The sequence below is a fragment of the Macrotis lagotis genome, chromosome 2 (assembly GCF_037893015.1).
Source record: "Macrotis lagotis isolate mMagLag1 chromosome 2, bilby.v1.9.chrom.fasta, whole genome shotgun sequence".
NCBI lineage: Eukaryota > Metazoa > Chordata > Mammalia > Peramelemorphia > Peramelidae > Macrotis > Macrotis lagotis.
The window spans coordinates 44,507,135-44,525,186 of NC_133659.1; the positions used below are offsets into that span (position 1 = coordinate 44,507,135).

At 36.7% G+C, this 18,052-nt stretch overlaps 1 protein-coding gene across 3 annotated transcripts in view; it reads left to right on the top strand.

Annotated features, from left to right (window-relative positions):
* MCOLN3 (mucolipin TRP cation channel 3) overlaps positions 1–17,592 on the top strand; it is a 52,324-nt gene extending 34,732 nt beyond the window's left edge. The window contains exons 10-14 of one of the 3 annotated variants that reach the window (XM_074221778.1): positions 3,200–3,301; positions 3,421–3,543; positions 7,515–7,721; positions 11,335–11,465; positions 12,623–17,591. In XM_074221778.1, coding sequence (XP_074077879.1) covers positions 3,200–3,301; positions 3,421–3,543; positions 7,515–7,721; positions 11,335–11,465; position 12,623 — 564 coding nt within the window. In that variant the 3' untranslated portion in view covers positions 12,624–17,591. Of the gene's footprint in view, positions 1–3,199; positions 3,302–3,420; positions 3,544–7,514; positions 7,722–11,334; positions 11,466–12,622 lie in introns of those variants that run through there. The other 2 variants (XM_074221779.1, XM_074221780.1) reach the window with 2 other exon arrangements.
* The last annotated feature ends 460 nt before the right edge of the window (positions 17,593–18,052 follow it).

Below are 18,052 nucleotides of genomic sequence, written 5' to 3' on the forward strand. Positions count from 1 at the left end.
AATGTGATCTTGGACCGCATTGAAAAGCATAGCTTGCAAGAATAAGGAGGTGAGAGTTCCACTGTGGGGCAGCGAGGTGGCCCAGTGGTTAGAACACAGGTCTTGGAGTCAGGAGGACTAGAGCTCGAATGTGACTTCAGACACTAAACACTTATTAGCTGTGTGACCTTGGGCCTGTCACTTAGCCCTGATTGCCTCACATCCAAGGCCACCCCCAGTCATCCTGAGTCATATCTGGTCACTGGACCCAGATGGCTCTGAAGAAGAAAGTGAGGCTGGGGACCTAACCCAGGGCCCCTCACTCAAAGCCAATTCATGTGCTTGTCTCATGGCATCACTTCCCTGATGTCATGGTCTTCTTTGAGAACAAAGGACAAACATCATCATCATCAACTCAGTGGCATAGGGATAGAGCAACAGATTTAGAGTCAGGAAGATTTATCTCCATGAGTTCAACCCCAGTCTCAGACACTTTCTAACAATGTGACCCTGGGTAAGTCATTGACCCCTATTTACCTCAGTTTCCTCAGCTGTAAAATGAGCTGGAGAAGGAAATGACAAACCACTCTAATATCTTTGCCAAGAAAACCCCAAATGGAATCATGAAAAGTTGAAATGACTGAACAACAAGAATAAAAAAGAAGTAACAGTAGAGTCTTTGCTCGGAGATGATATTTGTAAAAGAACTCAGCACAAAGTCTAAAACACAGTAGGTATTTAATGAATGTCTGTTATTTTTCCCTGTTCAGGGACCCCAAGGGAGAATGAGTGATAAACTTTTCTGTCTGTGACTCATTTGTCTTACAAAAAGCGGCCGAACTCTTGTTTAAACATTAAGATACTAAGTAATGATATTCTTCAACGTATAATTTGTGTCTTTTTTTTCCCCTTCAGATCAAAATGTTCCTAGGGACTTAATATCTTTTACGATTACCTGTTGTGTCATTAATGATAGCAAGCATTTCTTGAACTCCTTAAGATATTCCAAACAATCTCTCATTTGATCTTCACAACCCATCTCTACAGTATTAACTATTATTTCCCCTACTCTACAAATAAGGGAACTGAGGCAGACAGAGGCAAACTGCCTATCACACAGCTAGTAACTGACTGAGGCAGGATTTGAATCCAGGTTTTGCTTAACTGGTTCAGGTGCTCTAGCCACTGTGTCATCTAACTGCCCCACTGTTATGTGGGAGCTAGCTCAGCCTGGAAAAAGGTGGCAGGGGGCCTTCTTAAATTTCATTACAAAATTGTGTACGTTATGTATCTCTATCTTTCTATGAGGAGAAATTTATCTTTTTAAAAAAAATTTAAATTTGTTTTAAGGCAATGGGGTAAAGTGACTTGCCCAAGGTCACACAGCTAGGCAATTATTAAATGTCTTAGGGCAGATTTGAACTCAGGTCCAGGACCAGTGTTCTGTCCACTGTGCCATCTAGCTGCCCTGAAATTTATCTTTTATAGAACACAAATATCAACCAGTAGGGAGCATAAGAAGTTTTATCTCTTGGGATTGAATTATTTTAATTCCTTGGGTCTCATTTTTCCCATTTGTAAGGCATTGATTCTTTTGGTGCAGGGCGGGCAGGTAGATGGCACAGTGGACAGAGTGCCCTGAGTGGTGAATCAGGAATACCTGAGTTCAAATCTGGCCTCACATACTTAATAGCTATGTGATCCTGAGCAAGTCAATCCTGTTTGTCTCAGTTTCCTAATCTGTAAAATGAGCTGGAGAAGAAAATGGCAAGCCACTGTAGTAGCTTTGCCAAGAAAACCCCAAATGAGGTCACAAAGAGTTGGCTCTGACTGAAAACCACCAAATAATAAAAACAGCAGCAATTCTCTTGATTCCCTACTCTAGGAAAGTTATTCATTGGAAATTACTAAACTTTTATTTTGAAAAACTGGTCTACACTTCTGCCATCTGCCAGCCATGTGATCTTGGGTAACTGACTCAGTTTCCTCATTTGTTGAATGAAAATAATGACATTTGTCTTATTATTTTCACAGGGTTATGGTAAGCATAAATAGAGGTGATAAATGTGAAAGGATTTTGAATACTATAAATCATTTATATGTAAATTCTATAAAACATTGTTGTTGGGGGCCGCCGACCAAGGTTGGTTGGGTAAATCCCTGCCCTCTCACTTACCTTTATCCATGGTAAGTCTTCGGTCGTCACCGGCCTCCAGAGAGGAATAACCAGACAGAGCACCTGAGGTATCGAAGTGGTGTTTATTCAAGAGTGATCACATCTCCCCCCCCCCCCCCCCACCGTCGTGCCACAATCTATATACCTGAGGCCACACCTCCTCACCCTCTAACCCAATAATACATAAGTCTTCTGAAAATCTCCTTATAAGGTACTTCATACAGCCAAGCTAGCCACATCCCTTAGTCCCTCCCCCAACACATTGTATGTCACATTTTATAGTTTATATGTATGGTATAATAGTATATTTTATTTAGTATTTTTATTATTTACAACAATGTATGTGATAAAAACATTATATGCCATAAGTAATATTTGAGAGAGCATATAGAATTAATAGTATTTTTATATTGTATTATATTTCATTACATATATCTACTATATATTATATATATATAAAATATATACTATAACTATAATATAGTTATATATATATATATATATATATATATATATAAAACATCACATATCCAAACATTGCCTAGTCTCGAGACTCTCAATAATCTTGAGTTCCCTCCTCAGAACTTTCTCCAACTTATCCAACAAGCATTTATTAAGAACCTATTATGTTTCAGACACAGTATTAGACTTTCTTACTAGATGTGTGACCCTAGGCAAATCACTTAACCTCTCTTTGCCTCAGTTTCCTTAATTATAAAATGGAAATAATAATAATAATAAAATAATAGCAATTTCCTCCTAGTACAGTGAGGTTCATGTGACATAATATTGCTAAAATACTTACTATAATGTCTGTTTAGCACATAGGCATTATATAAATGCTAGTTTTCATCAGCATCATCATCATTGTCATTGCTATTTATTATTATTATTATTAAGTGAAGCCAACCCTATAAGTGAGTCGGGAAAATATAATGTTTTCGATAGTAACATTTATATGGCTGTTATTATGGAACCTAAGCTACAACATATAAAAGGTAGGGGGTCCATACTTATGGTGTCTCTCTGTGTCTTTCTATCTAGAGCCTAGCCAGTTATGATGTCTGTAGCATCCTTCTGGGGACCTCTACCTTGCTCGTGTGGCTTGGAGTCATTCGCTACCTCGGCTTCTTCCAGAAGTACAATGTAAGGTCTTGGCCTCAGGATCTCTTGCGTGGTTGACCTTTATTTGGTGTCTCCCCATCGGATGACTGGTAACCTGAGGACAGTGCTAGAGAGCTCATCATTGGTTTTCTTTCCCACAGCTCCTCATCCTGACTCTGCAGGCAGCTTTACCCAACGTGATTAGATTCTGTTGCTGTGCTGCCATGATCTATCTAGGGTATTGCTTCTGTGGCTGGATCGTCTTGGGACCTTATCACGTGAAGGTGTGGAGAAACAGTCACTTTTATCAGACCATGGTCAAATGCTGGTTCCTTAGGATTTCTGGGGCAAACAAACAAGCAATCAAATCACTTTAGATTATCTAGTTAATTCCTTTACAGATTTGGGAGCTCCTTGGGGGGGCAACATTGTAGACGTTTTGATTTTTTCAAGGTAGTGATCTCTTTTGCTGACTTTTAAATTCTTTCTCTCTTTTTTTTTTTTGTTTTAAAGAAAGTCCTTGTTATAAGAGATGACTCTAGGGAGGAGGGACAGATGAAGGTGGGGGCATGTTTACCTTCTCAATTATTCAGTTTTCAGGGTGTCAACTTTGGAAATCTGTGAAATGAACTTTACAGATCTAGGTTTGATTTGTTGTTCTGCTAATTGTCTAGGCATAAGAAAGTGATTAATAAAGAATGTATTAATTAGTCAATAAAGAACTAATAAAATATTAATAATTGTCATGATAATTAATGGCCAATTATTAACCAACAAAGAACTAAGAAAAATTTAATAATTATTGTGTTAATAATTAATAGTAAATTATAATGAATAAAAATGTTAATAAATTTATGCTAATAATATTTGCTATCCAATTATTAATCAATAAAGAACTAATACAATGTTAATAACCATTATTTAACAGTATTTAATAACTGAATATTAATTAATAAAAGAATTAAGAAAATGTCAATAATACAAATTAAGGAAAGGAAAGGGAACTAATTGCTAATTGTTTTACAAATACTATATTATTTGATCTTTACAACATCCCTGGCTAGGTAGATGCTCTTGAGTTTACAGGTGAAGAAACCGAGGCAAACAGAGGTTAAATGACTTGTCTGGGGTCACACAGCTCTGAACTCAGGCTAGCCCAAATTTTCCTGACTCCAAACTCAACCAATTGCCTCTTTAAATTAAACTTAATTATATTAAGCTTAAAAGTGTGCAATGTGTTGTTAAACATTTACATGGAGAAATTAAATGATGTATAAACAAAAGACAGCAATAAGAAACTTATTTTTAAAAAAATCTGATGCCAACACTTGGGATTACAATTTTAATTTTGGCCAGTTTGAGAAACATTGAATAGTTATTTTCAGTATCAAGAAAATATATAACAAATATACACTAGCAGTAATTGCTGACCCTTCTCTAATGTCTTACAGTTTGCAAAGTCCTTGATGGTCCATTATTTCATCTGATGCTATACTTATCTCCATTTCATAGCTGAGATGACTGAGGCTCAGATATATTAGCCTCAGAGTTTGCCAAGCACTTTACCATCCATTATTTCATTTGGTACTGCAGTCATCATCCCCATTTCACAACTGAAAAAACAGACTATGAGATTCCAAGCTGGGAAAACTCAGAAAAGTCAGGTCTGAATCCAGACTCTGGGACATTTACTACTCATGTCACCCTGACTTCTGTGGATCTCAGCTTATTTCTCTGGAAAAAAAGGGTGTTGGACTAATTGAACCACCAACACACATCTATGTTCCTAGGTTATTTGCCAAGAGTTATGCAATATTTATTAAGATCTCACAAAGTGCCACATCAGATGGATGACTCCATACTTCATAGGACACAGGAACTGGAATCAGGAAGACTCATATGTCTGACTTTAAATATAACCTCAGATACTTCTTAGCTATGTGACTCCAGGCAGGTCACTTCACTTCTGTTTGTCTCGGTTTCTCCAACTGTAAAAGGATAATACCATCAATCCCCCTGGTTGTTTTGAAGATCAAATGAGATGATATTTGTAAATAGTGTTTAGAATAGACATTAAATTAGAATAGACAGAGCAGATGCTAATTAAGTGGCTATTCCTCCTATTAAAAATGTACAAAAACAATCAGATTTGAATGGCAGATTTTGAAAATTCAATTCATTTAAATGACCATTTCCATTCTAATATATCTTCAACTGATTTCCTTCAAGTCTTGATTCAAATTTTACCTTTTTCTTTTTTTTTGGAACCCTTCCCATGTTCCTCTAACTTGTAAAACCTTTTCCCTCTCACATTACCTTCTATCTTCTCTGTATTTTTCTTGGAGAGATCTAGTTTTGTTTGTTTGTTTGTTTGTTTACAAGTTGTCTCTCCCATTAGGATGTGACCTCTCTAAGGGTAGTGACTATGTCCAGTGTCCGGCAAAGTGGCTGGGGCCATGGAAATATCTCTTGATTGATTGATTTAGCTAGATGTATAACCTCTCCTAGCCTGGACTTATGAATCATTTCTGATATAGATCAAAATCTCACTGTTTGAAAAAATAGGAACAAGGCTTGGACTGGCAGCATGGTGAGATTGGTTACAGCCTGGCCTACTTCAGGTTTCTGTTAAATGGTGCATGAAGAAGGAACAGCTTGTTTTGGGAAATGATAGAATAAACTTGTACATATGACGTGATTGATGAAGGAAACATTGGCCCTCTGATCATGATTTAAACCAGGGATTCTTAACCACTTTTGAAGGTGGTCTGGATTTCTTTAGCAGTCTGATGAAGCTGATGGATCTTTTCTAAAAATAATGTTTTTGGATGCATAAAATATGGAGGTTTACAAAAGAAACTTTATTTTAAAATACAGATTTCAAAATTTAAAAAATCCACAAATCTCTGGTTAAATTTTAAAGTAAATTTAAATTTCTTTAAATCAATTCACTTCCATGGTTTCTGGATAGAACCAATAAGGTAGTATAGTGTATAGAACATTTGAAAGTTGTTGGTCAGTCATTTCCAACCTTCTTGATCTCATTTGGAGTTTTCTTGGCAGAGATACTGGAATGGTTTGCCATTTCCTTCTCCAGTTTATTTAACAGATGAGTAACTGAGGCAAACAAGATGAAATGACTTGCCCAGGGTCACACAGTTAGTAAGTATCTGAAGCTAGATTTGAATTCAGGAAAATTAGTTTTCCTGATTTCAGGTTCGGCACTCTATCCATGGGGTCACCTAGCTGCCTATGTCAGAATGACCTAGATTCAAATCCTACCACAGACACTTTAATTAGAGGTCTAGTTATTTAACCTTTCTGTGCCTCAGTTTCCTCATCTGTAAAATGGAAATTCAGTAGTACTTTTGCTATCAGGGTTGTTATAAGGATAAGATGGAATAATATTTGTTAAGTGTTTTGAAAACTTTTAAAAGTAATATGTAAAAGCTAGCTATAGTGAACTATTAGTATTAGTATTAGGACAAATGTGAATTTGGAGTCAGATGATGTATATTTGAACCTTTACTCTGGGATCTGAAACCTGTATGACCTTGAGAAAGGTGTTTCAATTCCCCGGGCATGGGTTTCTTTATCTATAAAATGCAGGGATTGGTCTAGAATGATGGTATCAAATCCAAATATAAATGGAGACCATTAATCATTACCTAACAATCCTCACAGGTCCCATGTTGACTTAGTTTTAAAATGTAATATCTATGTTTTATTGTCTTTTTATTTATTTTGTTAAAATAGTTCCCAATTACATTTTACTCTGGTTTGGGAAACTCTCTGGAGTTTTGCTGACCTCAGTGAGCTTGGCTCTGCTGGCCTAGATGAGCTGTATTATTGTTCAATTGTTTCAGTCATTTCAACAACTCTTTGTGACCCCATTCGGGGTTTTCTTGGTAAAGATATTGGAGTGATATGTCATTTTCTTCTCTAGCTCACTTTACAGATGGAGAAAGTTCAGCAAATAGGGTTAAGTGACTTGCTCAGGATCACACATTAAGTGTCTGAGGCTGCATTTGAACTCAGGTCTTCCTATCTTCCACTCTATCCACTGTGTCAGCTAGATGCCTACCTAGATGGGTTTGCTGGTCATGTCCAACTTTAAATCTGCAATCCTAGCGATATTTTGAAAGTGGGGGTAGGAGGTATCCAGGTCCACTGTTTAATGTTGACTCTTGAAAACTGAACAGATGTGAAAAGACCAAAGATTTTAAAGAGTATGTTGCTCTGTTTGTCTTTTCAGTTCCGATCCCTGAATATGGTCTCTGAGTGTCTTTTTTCTCTCATAAATGGAGATGACATGTTTGCCACATTTGCAATAATGCAACAAAAAAGTTACTTGGTTTGGTTGTTTAGTCGAATCTACCTCTACTCTTTCATCAGCCTCTTCATCTACATGGTTTTGAGTCTCTTCATTGCCTTGATTACTGACACCTATGAAACAATTAAGGTAAGTTCCCCCCCCCCCCCCCATTTCAGGTTGAAAAGAGTGTTTAATCAAGGGTGAACCTCAGAAAAAGATTATTCTTTGGGCGTGAGATTTAGAATGTTAGAGGTGGGGAAAAGAGCAAGGAACCATTAGGGATCCTCAAATGGGAAGAGGAAAGAGCTGTTATCTCAAAGATTTTGAAATAGAGTAATGAAGGAGGAAAAAAGTCTTGAGCTTCTGAAATGTTCAGGGTTTACCTCAAAGCCTCTCTCCCTACCATCTGACAAGCTCACAGACTGAAAGATTTGGAATCAAGACCTAGGTTCTAACCCCAGCCCCTCAGTCAATTGTTAGGTGGGTGAGCAAAATACTCAATTTCTTTATCTGCAAAGTAAGAATAATTGCAATATCAATCTCCCAAGGCTAGTTTGAACGATCAAAAAAGATAGTTTTGGGGAAGGGCTTTGCCAACCATTTCTTCTCTAACCAATGACTTTCTAAAAGGTATGGCAAACAGGTGGTGACCCTCAGGCAGAAAAACTAGGAGCTTCAGGAAACTGAAACTAAATGTTGGGGTGAAGAACATCCAGTCTTTCCCAGGGCCAATTGTGTTCCTATCCTTTGTAGTAGGATGTGCTATTTTCTAAAACTTTTAGTTACATGTAGTCACTTGAAAGCCAGATCAGAACACACTGTACTGTGTTGGTTATAAATCCATGGATCATCTTCCATGTGCAAAGATGGGAAGAAAAGATTTGAAGATGGTAGAGTGATTCAGACTTTAAGTTTCTTAAATCATGATGTTTAAAATTGTTTAGGCTTAGAGCTAGTAAACGTCAGAGTTGGCAACTGAGTCTTGGTGACCCCATTTGGCAGAGAGAATGTCATAGTTTGACATTTTCTTTCTCCAGCTCATTTAACAGATGAGGAAACTGAAGCAAACAGGGTTAAGTGACAGGCTCATCCAGCTTGTAAGTATTTGAAGCCAGATTTGAACTCAGGAAGATGAATTCCAGACCAGATCACCTTGTGGCCCAAGGAGAAAAGTGCCAAGTTAGAAAGTTCCAAATTAGGAGGCAGAGGACTTGAGTTTGAATCCCAGCTCTGCCATGTGTGATCTTGAACGAGTCATTTAGCTCTCTAGTCTGATTTCCTCTTTTGTAAAGTGAAGAAATTAGGCTTAGTCACCTCATAGGTCCCTTCCAGCTATAAATCCATGAGTCAACATTGCCCCTTGAGAGTAATATTGAAGACCTGTCTTGATAACATATGATAAAATATAACTGTAAATATTCATTATAATTAGAATACTGAGTTATTTAGAGGTATTTGTGAGGCTTTAGTAGAAAAGAGGCTCTCGTCTTTCAATCATAGGAAGGGATCCCAAAGGCCATTTCATCCGGTCTCTAGATGAACAAGAGTCCACTATAATATTCCCCATAAATGGCCATCTTGCCTTTGACTTCCAGTATGGAGGGAGCTCAGCTTTTCCCAAGGTGCCCCTCTCCAGCTTAGGATAGCTCTGATTCTTACCAAGTTTTTCCCTGATTTCAGGTCTAAATTTTTCTTATTAAAATTTCTCTCTCATGCCCTGAGTTCTGCCCCTGTGAGGTCAGGTCAACTAGAACTAATTTCTTTTCTGCTTGATAGCCCTTCAGAACTTGAAGTCTCTGATCATTGCTTCTGAATTCTCAACCCCATTCCCTTCCCCCCAAAAAAACCCCTTGCCTTCTCCAGTATAAACATCCATACATCGTTCCTTTATCCATAGGTAGCATGATCTTATGGTCCTGAGACTTCATGGACACACCCCAGCTTATCAGCTGGTTATTTAGTGGTGTCTAGCTCTATAATTTGCATATGCATTTGTCTTACTAAGGGTGAGTTAGAGCACATTTTCACACAATTGCTTATAGTTTGAAATTTTTGAAAATTGTCTATATTCAAAGACCACTGGGAAGCAGCTCCCGGTCATGAGTCTCACTGATCTAAAGCCACTAGAGACTTTAGAAACTATAATCCAACCTTTTCCATTTTACAGATGAAAAAACCCCTTAGACCTTTCTGATAACAATTGTTAGGACTGGAGGTAAGGCCTCAGATGAGAGTCTGCCCAAAGTAGGGGATGGTGGAATATTCATTCCTCCTGTTCTTGACACTGTGTTTATTCCAGTGTGCCGCATGATTTCCCATGAATCTTGGATTCTGCCCATATTTCAGAACACTTCAGAAGCAAACCTCAAGACTGAGGAATAATTAAGTGGATAATTGACAACCTCTCCCCTGGTGAACCCTAGAAATCCTAAACTACAAAATTTAGGGGCAACTATAGGTTATAGCCAGTCTTCCCCAAAGCCTTCTCTTTTTCTTGTTAGTTTTTTTTTTAACAAGGCAATGGGGTTCAGTGGCTTGCCCAAGGCCATACAGCTAGGTAATGATTAAGTGTCTGAGGCTGGATTTGAACTCAGGTCCTCCTGACTCCAGGGCCGGTGCTCTATCCACTGCCCCCCAGAGCCTTCTTGATTCTCCTTCCCACCATACTGAAGTCTAATAGTTGGAGATCATATGTCACTCACTCTGCAGAAAAAGAAACATCACTCATCTATCAAGTGGCTAAGGGAGGATTTGAATCCAGGTCTTCTTGATCCCCAAGCTTATAGTCTATGAACTATGTCATGTAGAGAAATGCTTTGAGGTAACCTGAACATTTCAGAAGATCACCTGTGGTATCAAACTCAAAGAGAAATGGACCGCTAACCAATACATAAAAATCCCTAGTGACTGCCTATTAATTAAAAAAAAAACGCAAATAGACATGACCGATTTTGCATTTTGTTTTTATTTATTTTGTCAAACATTTCCCAATGACATTTTAATTTGCTTCTAGTGGTATTCAGGGAGTTGGTGTTCTGGGTTTTGTTTTTCGGCAGGTTTTGAGTTGGATGCCTCTGCACTAGATTAGGTAGAATCCTGTTAACCAAATGACTCCTGAGTAGTTTCCTTCAGGCTGGTCTGGAAATCAAGAACATTCACGCATAGGGTGATGTTAGGACAGTGCTGAGCTGGTAAATATTTTTTAACAGCTGGCTCTCTAGGGAAATAAATGCACAGAACCGTTTTCTGTTTAATCTGCATTATTTACATTTTGTCTTATATAAACATTCTTCTCCTTTATCCAAGAGTTCCAACTCCTACCTTCCAGCTCAGTGGTAACCGACAATCAAATCGGGGCAGGCACTCGGACCAATCATTTAACTTAAACTTAACAAAGTCTGCCTCAGTTTTCCCATTTATAGAGTGAGGATAGCAATGGCACCTACCTTCCAGAGATGCTCATGGAAAGTACTTTAAAAAACTTAAAGAGCCATATAAATATTGTCATCATAATCATTATTATTATCATTTCATCCAACCCTTTCATTTTACAGATGAAGAAATTGAGGTCAAAGGGCTTGTCCCCTTTGGTCCCACAAGTGGTTTGTAGCAGAACCAGGTCCCCTAATATAGCACACTTTCCTCTCTATCATGAATGGAAATCATGGAAGAAATCTCTTCAGTGATCTGTCTCAGAGTAGTTTACACCTGCTTTACAGGGAGTGTGAAAAAATAGGATTTCTTTCCATTTCCTCTGTAGCATTACCAACAAGACGGCTTTCCAGAGACTGAACTGCACACATTTATGTCTGAATGCAAAGATCTGCCCAATTCTGGTAGATACAGATTGGAAGAGGAGACCAGAAAGTCTGTCTTCTGCTGTTGTAAATAGTAAGTTGCTAATTCCAGAGTACAAAGTATCGTGTAGTTTATGGTGGAAGAGGAATCCCTGTTCTCTAAGGAAATACTAAAGTGTTGGGTTACTTATGTTCATTTAGAAGAACATTTCTGTTGTTAAAAGTGGTACTTAGGATGCTTTGGGGTTTTATGAGTATTTTGTGGGATGCTCTTTGAAGGATAGGAACACTTTTTTTTTGGATAAAGATGATCTTATTTTAAAGTTTGCTCTTTCTGCCATGGTTTATATTCATTGTTTTCTTGCTTCCAAAATGCTATTGCTTCTTGACCCCATCAATACCTCTCTCCCCTAAATCAAATGTAAATGAAAAGATGACTAAGATGATTAAAGTTTGCATTAATTTTTTCCCATTAACAGACTGTGATGATCAGATATGTAATCTGGGGAAAAAGAAGACTAGGGTTTGATCTGAGACTAAAAGCTAAGCATTATTTATGCCAAAGAGAAGGTCAAGGAATAGGGCAATTCATAACATTATAATTGTTAAAAGTAGAAAAGGAAATCATCTTTTGAAAGATGAGGAAATAGAGGCCAAGAGAAGGACTTAAAACACTTTATATCTGTGCTTGTGACTTGTGAAAATTGCATACTTAATGATTTTTATATAAAAGAGTTTCATAGCAACTCAGTCTCATAAAATAGTAACAAGATTTTTAAAAAACTTATTTTATTTTTAATGTATAGAATGCAACAATATTCCTATAATAAAGATTGATAATGATGATGATTTCACATAAAGCTGCAAATCTTTTAAAATAAGATTTTTACAAGTAAATATTTTTCCTGTGATTGAGATGGAGTGGGAGTAAAGTAGATATTCTATGGTTATCAGTGTTTGGGGACAACAGATATGTTTTAAAAGATAAATTGTCTTCCCATTTCTGAGATTTCTAAAACATCTGTCTCAGGAAAAACATAAAGACACAAAAATAATTTCATTTTTGGTTCCTCCTAATAATTTCTTATTGACTTGGGGTAGAGCATTTCTTAGGTGATGGGATGCCATTATTAAAGTAGAAAATAATTTGAGTGACTTTCAAAGAGTGAAATAAGGAGTTTCTTAAGCAACAAAGTGGGCTGTTTTCTTCAAGAGGAAAATTGACAAGTTCTGTATATGTTTTCTTTGAAGGTCTTAAGGATGAAATCCTTGAAGCTGTGAAATTCCCCTGCTATTTTCAAGTAATAATGACCAAGGGTTCTAAAATGGAAGTTTTAAAGAAAAGTGAATTTGACTATTTTATGTATATGTCTGTATGTGTGTTTTTAAACAAACCCAGAAAAGTAGAAAATTAATATGATTCTCCTTCAGGTTGCATTTTCCTAGTTCTATAGGTTCTGATGTTTGTATTATAGTTGCATTAGAACTGCACAGAGATGGAGTGGATGTTTAATCTCTCACTGGCCCAGGAAACTCATTAACCAAGACTACAATTTTTTTTAGAATTCATTTTTGTTTCATTTTCAATTGTGAATTTTCTGAATTCTCCCCCACTCCCTTTCCTTTCCCCACCCATCAAGAAGTCAAGAAAAAGTGATAACCATGACAAATATAGCAAGATTATAAATTACAGGAGAGTCATCAGCCCATGCTGTGGAAGGAAATTTCCACACTGGAAACCATATCAATGGGAGAAATAAAAATCATCTGACGAGTTCATCTCTATTCTCTTCCCCCCACACCGGAACCTTCTGGAGAAGGAGCAATACTTATAGAAATGTCTTGGGTGTTTGGATGGAATGGTTCAAACAGAAAACATCAACTTTAGAGATATTGTAAAAGACCAAAGGGCTAGGGCTGAGTCCCCTCCCCCCCTTTGGATTTCTAGCACATAGGGATACTGATAGGGAGTGGACCTGTAATCTGGCACCTTCTCTGAAAGTAAAGACTTAGAAAACTGCCTTAGAGAATTTAGAGAATAGCTTTGAGAGTTACCTGACTTGCCCAGGATTAGTCAGTGAAGTATCACAGGTAAGATTTGAAACAGCTCTTCTTAGCTTGAAGTCTATTCTTTAGTCAGACCCCCTTTTATCTGGTGGTTAGATGGCATTTAATAAGTGTTTTTTAAATATAATTTACTTGAATTATAAGCTTGGAGTTTTGATGACCCTTCTGGGGTTAAGCTTCTGATTGGAGAACCTGTTACCTTGTGGGGTTTATTTTGTTCCTAATTTCATTCCCTCCCCCCCTCCCCCATGGTCCAAGCTCCCTTAAAATGGTAAGGTGTCCAGGATAAGGTGAGAACAGTAAATCCAAACAGTGTCCATTACCAAGAGTGGGAATGACCTCTCATAGGCTGAGATTCTGCACAGGAATGGTGTAGCAGATCATTGAGTACACTTTTAGAATTGAATTCAAACTGAAATACTCTAGTGTGGGATGGTGAGTGAATGATGATGATGATGATGATGATGATGATAATCATAACTAACCCTTAAAAAGCAACTCTGTGCTATATGATGATAATAATAACTAGTATTTCAATGGCACCTGTGTGCTATTTAAATGCTAGTCATTATTTTAAGAGCTTTACAAAGATCCTATTTGGTTTGGCGGAATATATATATGAGAAAGGTTTCATTGTCATCCCTTAGGGCAATGGAATGATACCATCTTTTGCTCAGGTATCAGCTTCGAGGAAACAACAGGGTTCATTAACTACAAGCAATCCAATGGTAGAGAAGATAGTTTCCTGGAGACATGAAATGGATTGGGAATTTTTTTAGGTTAAGTCAGCCTCCAGTCTGAGAGATCAGTGAGCTTAGGCTTAGGCAGCTCTATTGCATCAAGGAGAGGCAGGAAAATGGAAACCTAGGAAAGAGTTGCTTTATAACAATTAGAACCAGACTTGGAGTGAGAAAAATTCATCTTCATGAGTTCAAATCTGGATTCAAATACTTACTAGCTGTGTGATCCTGGCAAGTCATTTAACCTTTAAATTTCTTTAGCCTTAGAGGGTTGAGTCAAGGAATTCACAGTAGTAACTGAGAGTTTGGGTAAGATCATAAATTCACCTGAATCTAAATTGGTATCTCAAAAGAAGTGATATTTGTGAAACACTTAGCATAATGACTGGAACATAGCAGACTTTTCCCCTCTTTTCTTCCACATTCCACTGACATCTCTGGAACACATACACAGGTATAGTCCATGCCAAGTTAATCTGTGGGAAAATAGAGTTCATTGACCTAAGGCAAGAGAAAGAGAAACTCAGATTTGTCCTGCTGTGAGGGGTTTATTTGATTTTGCTGTTGTTGCTGTCGAGACCTTTGGTTTCAACAGTGTAGGGCATTCCTGTTGTAGAAACTTCCTCTCTCAATGTACACTGACAATTCTGAAACTTAAAAGAATTGCTTGGGGACCAAAAGATTATGTGACACATTCATGGTCACAGTTCTTATGAGTTATAGACAATACCTGAACTCAGGTATTTCTGATTCCAAGGATAGCCACTGTTTCTTTAGCTAGTAACCAAATTTATCATCCTGCAAATATCATATCAACTTTAATTCTTAGAAGAAAAGGCTGTGCATAAAAGCTAAGAATATTAAAACTTGTTTAGAATATATTTAAGAATGATCTAATCTGTTAAACACCAAAACATAAATCCTGAAAATCCAAGGAACGATTAACAAAATAGAAAGCAAAACAAAAAGTAAAACCAAAACCCAAAACAACCCATTGAATTACTAATGACAATACTACCCCAATTTACTTATTCAATGTTATGTCCATCAGATTCCAAAGGATTACTTTATAGAGGTAGAAAAAATTATAATTTGTCTGGTAGAACAAAACATCAAGAAATGCAAAAGGAATTAATGAAAAAAAAAATGGAAACAAAGGGGACCTGGCAGTATCAGATCTCAAACTATACTGCAAAGTTGTAATAATTAAAACAACTGGTACTAAGTAAGAAATAGATTGATCAGTAGAACAGAGTAGATACACTATATACTACCTATAGACCAATAGCTGACATCATACACTGAAACAAACTCCAAATGGGTACTTGATTTAGACAGAGTAATATAATTAACAAATCAGAAGAACATTGAAGAAATTAACCTGTCAGGTCTGTGAGTTGAGGAAGAATTCATGACCAATCAGGAAATAGATTTACAGAAGGAATGAATAGTTTTTAAATGCAAAAAAATTAGAAAAAATTTGTATAAACAAAAACAATGCAGCTAAAATTTGAATAGAAGTGGGAAATTGGGAATCTTTTAAGACTTTCTGTCTTTCTATCTTTCTAACAGAGAAAACAAATTCAAATTTATAAGAATAAAAGCCATTCCCTAATTGATAAATTGACAAGGGATATCAAAAGGCAATTTTTGAAAGCAGAAATCCAAGTGGTCAATAACCATTTGGAAAAATATTCTAAATCACTAATAATTAGAGAAATCCAAATTAAAACAACTCTGAGGTACCACTTTGCATTCATCAGATTGGCTAAGATGACCCCCCCCAAAAAGGAAATGGACAAATGCTGGAAGGATTGTAGGAAAATAGACACATCAGTGCACTATTGGTAGAGCTAGAATAACTATTCAAGAAAGCAACTTGGAACCCTGATTAAAAAACTGCAAATTGTATATATTCTTTGATCCAGCAATAGCACTGTGAGGTCCACACCCCAAAGGGATCAATAAAAGAGAAGGACCTACATGTGCAAAAAATATAGTGCTTTTTGTAGTGGCAAGGAATTGAAATCCCAGAATTTTTATAAATTAGAGAAGGATTAAGTTTTGGTATGTATATTCAATGGAATGCTGTTATGCTATAAGAAATGATGAAGGAGATGACTTTAGAAAGGTAGATAGAAGGGAAAGAGTCTGGAACTGAAAATAAAATAAAATTCAATTTTAAAAATAACCCCAAATATTCATGAATTTGTAAAACACTCATATTTCTGTATATCATTTACAACAATAAAATTAACAGCAAACACTTCTTTAAAATTATTGTGTATCTGTTCTTATATGTGGCTTATTAAGGCTAGTCTGGAGAATTCCACTTTCTTCTTGTCATTCTTTTTTGCCTTCCTTTTTTTTCCCCCCTCCACCCCTGATTTTAACCTTCTGTGCTAATAAAACTTTAAAATGCTTTAAAACACGTTGTATTTTCATAGTTTTTATGTGTCAGCATAGTTTTATAATTAAGGCAGTACAGTATTTTGACTTAGCTGAGTAATGCAATGTTTTTTTGTTTCTCTGATAGGTCATAAGAGATACCTTGGGCTAATGTTACAACCAAAGCATTTTAATCATTCTAAAGTTTCATATTCCAAAGCAGTTAAATTTACCTGAAGCCTAGAACCACAAACCTGATAAGTACCCTTCACTTTATGCCTTATTTCCAATGACTAATTGTTTGGAAAGGAGGTATGTTGTTTGAGTTCCTAATTAATAAAGAATGGTAATGGCACTATTATGATACTGAAAAATGAAGGTGCAAAATATTTTTCACACAATGGGATTCTGATAAATCCTGAGTCATGTTCTAATTATTTGAGGGAAAGAAGAAGGAGGAAATCATAGTCATGTCAACCTCCATTTTTAAATTTCATCTTTAAATTTTAATAAATTTCATTATAATAAATTTTACCTCTCTTTTTCTAGTTTTCTGTTGCTAATGGCTGAGTCGCTATTACTTTTAAGATTATTGCCATGAGAGTTAGATTTTTCTTTACTGTATGATGTGCATTTCCTCATTATAAAACATAACCCTACTATATATTATTGGAGTGTACCATCCCTGTAACTTCACTTCTCTGGCCATCACTCTCTATGTGCAAGGATGCCCTTTGAGGCAACTCAGACATGAGCTGATTTTAAAATGTTCAGTGTAAGCATCTACATCTTGGAAATAAACAAACTATAAATCAGAGCTTGATTTATTGTCTTATTCATTGTTTAGAAAGTGATGAAGAACATGTTAGTTTTGCAGATTAAACTTAAAAGTTGTGTCATGGGTTCATGGGAGAGGAGAGCTGGTTGTTAAACACTGGAACATTCCTGCCTATACATATTGCCTCTTCCTAATAAATTTTTAAAAAAATTTATTTAAAGTAATGGGGATAAGTGGCTTGCCCCAGGTCACACAGCTAGTCAATTATTAAGTGTTTGAGGCTGAATTTGAACTCAGATCCTCCTGACTCTGAGCCAGTGCTCTCTCCACTGCACCACCTAGCTGCCCTCTTTTATTAGAATTTAAGATCCATGAGGACAAGGATCCTTTTTATTTCCTAGCACATTGGAAGTGCTAGTGAGCCAGGTAGATGGTTCAGTGGAAAGACCTGAACCTAGGAAGACTTGACTTGAAATCCAGCCTCAGATACTAGCTTTGTGATCTGAGCAAGTCACCTAACAGTCTGCCTCAGTTTTCTCAATTCTACAGTGGGAATAATGATAGTACCTACTGCTCAGGGTTGTTGTATCTCTCATCATCCTGCAAGATGAATTACACTTGGTATAGCATGCTCCTTAGGTCATCTCCTACCCTAGCTGTAAGACTTCATTTCTCTGGTTCCCTTTCCTTCCAGCTTCTTTCTCTGTT